Genomic DNA, 4,872 nt, shown 5'->3' with positions numbered 1-4,872 from the left:
GTGGGGGGAGTCCAGAACAAGGGGGCAGAACCTTAAAGTTAGAGCCAGGCTGTTCAGGGGTGACATCAGGAAACACTTCTTCACACAGTGAGCAGTGAGCTACCAGCGTGACCACACAGTGAACAATGTAAAGCAGGAGATCTCTCTCCAAGTCTGTGGATCTGGGACTTTCCAGGACTGAATTTGATAGATTGTTGTTGGATTGAGGCAGACAGAGCAATGGGTAAATGGGTTGAGAAGTAGGTCAGCCATGGTCTAATAGAATGATGGAACAGACTCGATGGACAGAATGGCCTCCTCTTGCTCCTACACTGATGTCTGCACTAACTCTCCGTTCTGCCCTGTGATTCAGTGAGATTTGATGCTGGAATGGGAATCTAGTGATTTTGAGGCAATGATCTTCACAGAATAGGCAAATATTTATCAATGAAAATCAATAGTTTCAACATCTTTTGGTTTTCACTCTCCTAAATTTTGAAAAAGTTGCAAATTATTGACACTGTCCTGCGTGCAATTATATCTTTTATTATAATTATATCTGTGATAATGTCTTGTGCAGAGTAGCTAATAAACTTTACAATGATTCTCTTCTCAATTATTGCATCAAATACAGGAAATACACAATAAAAAACTTCATGAAAGATCAATCAGTACAGAACCAAAGGAATATTATCATTATTTTATAAATGTGATGCCATAAATATATTATCATTAATAATCATTTAACAGATTCTTGGTAATGCCGACATAACATTCTGTTTAAAATTCTCAAATGCTGATTTTTACAGGTGATTTTAACATGGCACAGATTATAGAAAAAACTGGAAATATATTGAATCAGAACATTTTCTAACTGGTGAGTAACCTGTGGAGAAGCAGAGAGAGTGAGTGATGTTCAGCTGCAGAAATCTCCAGAAGCTGATGAAGGGCTCAAAAAATAATCAAAAAGGGTAATGGGATATTTCTCAAAATGGGCGGCAAATTGTCTGGTTCCTGGCTTGGTGGGGGGGGGGGGGGGAGGGGAGGGGGCCAATCCTGGGGGAGGGGCCGATCCTGGGGGCAGGGATGGGAGGGCTGATCCTTGGGGCAGGGGGCCGATCCTGGGGGCAGGGGGCCGATCCAGTGGGGCGGACCGCTGTGGCACTGATACGTGGGAGGTGCTCCCTGAGGAGGCAATCCCGGCGAAGGAATGAACTGGGGGTGAGAAGGAGCAATTACAGGGTGGGTGGGGAAGTTGGGGGAAGAAGTGGCCAAGAGAAAACAAGAGGTTCAGGATCATTTGTGTGAAGCGTGTCCCAGAGGCTCCTTTAAAGATTTCCTTCCCAACACCTGCCACGAGTGCACGGGGGTTATCCGGTCCACACTCACATAGTTGGGACTTCAAAACCACAATCAAAGCCCCCCACAGTCATTCGTATTTTTGAACAGCCTCCTGCTCATTGGGCTGATAAGTGGCAAGTAACATTCGCGCCACACATGTGCCAGGCAATAACCATCTCCAACAAGAGAGAATCTAACCATCTCCCCTTGACATTCAACGGCATTACCATCGCTGAATCCCCCACAATCAACATCCTAGGGGCTACCATTGACCAGAAACTGAACTGGAGTAGCCAAAAAATACCGTGGCTACAAGAGCAGGTCAGAGGCTAGGAATCCTGAGGCGAGTAACTCACCTCCTGACTCCCCAAAGCCTGTCCACCATCTACAAGGCACAAGTCAGGAGAGTGATGGAATACTCTCCACTTGCCTGGATGGGTGCAGCTCCAACAACACTCAAGAAGCTCAACACCATCCAGGACAAAGCAGCCCACTCGACTGGTACCCCATCCACCACCTTCAACAATCACTCCCTTCCCACCGATGTACAGTGGCAGCAGTGTGTACCATCTACAAGATGCACTGCAGCAACGCACCAAGGCTCCCGAAACAGCACCTTCCAAACCCGCGACCTCTACCAACTAGAAGGACAAGGGCAGCAAATGCATGGGAACACCACCACCTGCAAGTTCCCCTCCAAGTCACGCACCATCCTGATTTGGAACTATATCACCGTTCCTTCACTGTCGCTGGGTCAAAATCCTGGAACTCCCTTCCTAACATCACTGTGGGTGTATCTACCCCACATGGACTGCAGCGGTTCAAGAAGGCAGCTCATCACCACCTCCTCAAGGGCAATTAGGGATGGGCAATAAATGCTGGCCTGGCCAGTGACACCCACATTCCATGAATGAATAACAAAAAAATGGCATCGGGTGGTCTCTAGTAATCAGTGGTGTCCATCACTGATCTTCAACCCCACATCACGGTCCTGTGGGATCTGCTGACCTCAGAATAGCCGTTGGATAAAGCTCCACTCTGGGATTAATAAAATGAGCCTGTGTGGGTATTAAATATTAGATAAAAAACCCTCACAGGCAAGACTGTGCCCCAAACAGATTTTACAGCAGGAATTGGCAATTAGCGATGGGCAACAAATACTGGCCTTGCCCGTGACACCCACATCCCATGAAAGAATAAAAACAATCTCTAACATAAAACTCCTCACTAGAAAAAGAGATTACAATGCCAGACTTTTCTGCCAGGAATTTGATGAGTGTTTTGAAGTTTGTTGTTAACGAGTGTGGTTTTTGCTGGCCCGATGTGGAATGATTGATGTGTACACACTGTGGATTCAGATACATGGCAGTGTGTACCATCTTTGAGACAGGATACAGGATACATGATGGCAGCTTGTGATTCAGTTCAATGTCCCTGCTGCTCACTCTCTCATCTACGCAGAAGTCAAAGACCAGTTGTAATCCTTGCTGTAATCGGGATCTGGATAGTTTGTAGAAAAAGGTCCAATTTGAGAAATTCCTAGAGAAAAAAGAACAAACAAATCTGAAAATCTTGTGAAGGTAAAATGTTTCAGGGTAAAATGAACAGACAGGATTTTCTGTCTATTAAAGGAGCTGCATTCTTTACCCAATCTGACCTATATGTGACTCCAGTTCCACACCAACATGGCTAACTCTGAATTGCCCACAGGAGAGGTTCATCAGCATCTCTATTGCATCAAAACAGCTACAAGTGGTTGATGGAGAAGTCTGTCCACCACCTTCCCAGGGCAACTAGGGATGAGAAATAAATGTCAAACAGTCCCCCTCTCTCCTTTCTGTCTCGATGATTCTAATAGGATAAACTGTGAGACTGTTACTGCTGTGCGTCCACAGAGGCAGGGTGTAGAATATTTCTGTGGCCCCATCTCCAGCTGCATGCACGTCACACTAGCAGGTTGAGCGATAAAGGGGCAGTAATTGTGCTACAACTGTACAGAACCCTGCTTAGATCCAATCTGGAGAAGTGCATTTGATTCTGGGCACTGCACCTCAGGAGGAGGCTAGCATAGTCTCAGCAGAATAATATTGGGTTAAAAGGGTTAAGTTATCAGGCAGGACTCATAGACTCAGTTTGGATTCCTATTCCACACCCGCTTGAAACACACCCGCCTGTTATACACCCGCCCGTTACACACCCGCCCTGTCGAATTTCAATGCCTATAAACGCGGGGGAAGCCACTGGTCTTATTTATCCCATTTTCCTGCTCACACCCACCAATATCCAGGCTTAGCACAGTATTCGACCCAAACAGAGTCTTTTGGGGTTAACTTACCGTTCCCAAAGTTTTGGGGAGAAATTAAATTAATTCTTGATCCATTTGAGGATGTGATGGTGGTATTCGATTTGGAGGAATTGTTAGAATGAGCTAAGGAGCCAGTCCTTCCATCTTTCAGTTTTGCAATGGTTCCAGTTCTGCTCCAATCTACAATGACAAACATTACAGAATGAAAGCTGCAGGAAACGCACTGGGGAAGTTAGAGCAAAATTCAGTTTGCTGCATTTGTGATGTAAACACATTTACCAGCTGGAGCAGATAGGCAGGCTTGCTTCACAATAGCCCATGCCCAGTTCGGTGACACTGTTAACCTGCTAACCTTTCATGTCATTGCTACAATTAGGCAATTTCTGTACGGCTGGAAACAGTCAATGGCGAAAATTACAGGCGCCAGATCAGTGACTTGCTTTGCTCTCAAAAATGATTTAGTATTTTGTATTGTGACAAAGTTTGACATCTGGAGTGTTGAGTGTATAGTAGATGTGTGTATGAGAGAGTGTGAGTGTGAGAGAGAGAGTGTGAGAGAGAGAGATTGTGTGTGAGAGAGTGTGAGTGTGAGAGAGAGAGAGTGTGAGTGTGAGAGAGAGTGTGTGTGAGAGAGAAAGTGTGTGTGAGAGAGTGTGTGTGAGAGAGAGTGTGTGTAAGAGAGAGAGTGTGTGAGCGAGAGAGAGTGAGCAAGAGTGTGTGTGAGAGAGTGTGTGTTTGTGTGAGAGAGAAGGAGAGTGAGTGAGAGATAGTGAGTGTGTGTGAGAGAGAGTGTGTGTGTGAGTGAGAGAGAGAGAGAGACTGTGTGACAGAGAGACAGTGTGAGAGAGAGTGTGAGTGAGAGAGTGTGTGACAGAGAGAGAGTGTGTGAGAAAGAGAGAGTGTGTGAGAAAGAGAGAGTGTGTGAGTGTGTGAGAGAGAAAGAGAGAGAGAGAATGCGTGAGTGAGAGAGAGAGAGAGAGTGGGAGAGAGAGAGGATGTGAGAGAGAGTGTGTCAGAGAGAGAGCGTGTGAGAGAGAGAATGAGTGTGTGTGTTTGAGAGAGTGAGTGTGTAGAGGGCATGTGCGAGGCAAGTTTTTTACACAGAGGGTGGTGAGTGCCTGGAACTTGCTGTCGGGGGAGGTGGTGGAAGCAGGTATGATAGCGACGTTTAAGAGACATCTTGACAAATACATGAATAGGAAGGGAATAGAGAGATATGGGCCCCGGAAGTGCAGAAGGTTTTAGTT

At 46.0% G+C, this 4,872-nt stretch overlaps 1 protein-coding gene across 5 annotated transcripts in view; it reads right to left on the bottom strand.

Annotated features, from left to right (window-relative positions):
- Positions 1 to 547: 547 nt before the first annotated feature.
- LOC137377468 (adhesion G-protein coupled receptor G4-like) overlaps positions 548 to 4,872 on the bottom strand; it is a 180,525-nt gene continuing 176,200 nt past the window's right edge. For all 5 annotated transcript variants that reach the window (XM_068047082.1, XM_068047079.1, XM_068047078.1 and 2 more), the window contains 2 exons: positions 3,656 to 3,805; positions 548 to 2,859 (listed from right to left, as the gene is read on the bottom strand). In XM_068047082.1, the coding sequence (XP_067903183.1) occupies positions 2,774 to 2,859; positions 3,656 to 3,805 (236 nt within the window). In that variant the 3' untranslated portion in view covers positions 548 to 2,773. The remainder of the gene's footprint in view (positions 2,860 to 3,655; positions 3,806 to 4,872) is intronic.

This window comes from Heterodontus francisci, chromosome 15, assembly GCF_036365525.1.
Source record: "Heterodontus francisci isolate sHetFra1 chromosome 15, sHetFra1.hap1, whole genome shotgun sequence".
NCBI classification, from domain to species: Eukaryota; Metazoa; Chordata; class Chondrichthyes; order Heterodontiformes; family Heterodontidae; genus Heterodontus; species Heterodontus francisci.
This window is presented reverse-complemented; position numbering and strand designations above follow the sequence as displayed.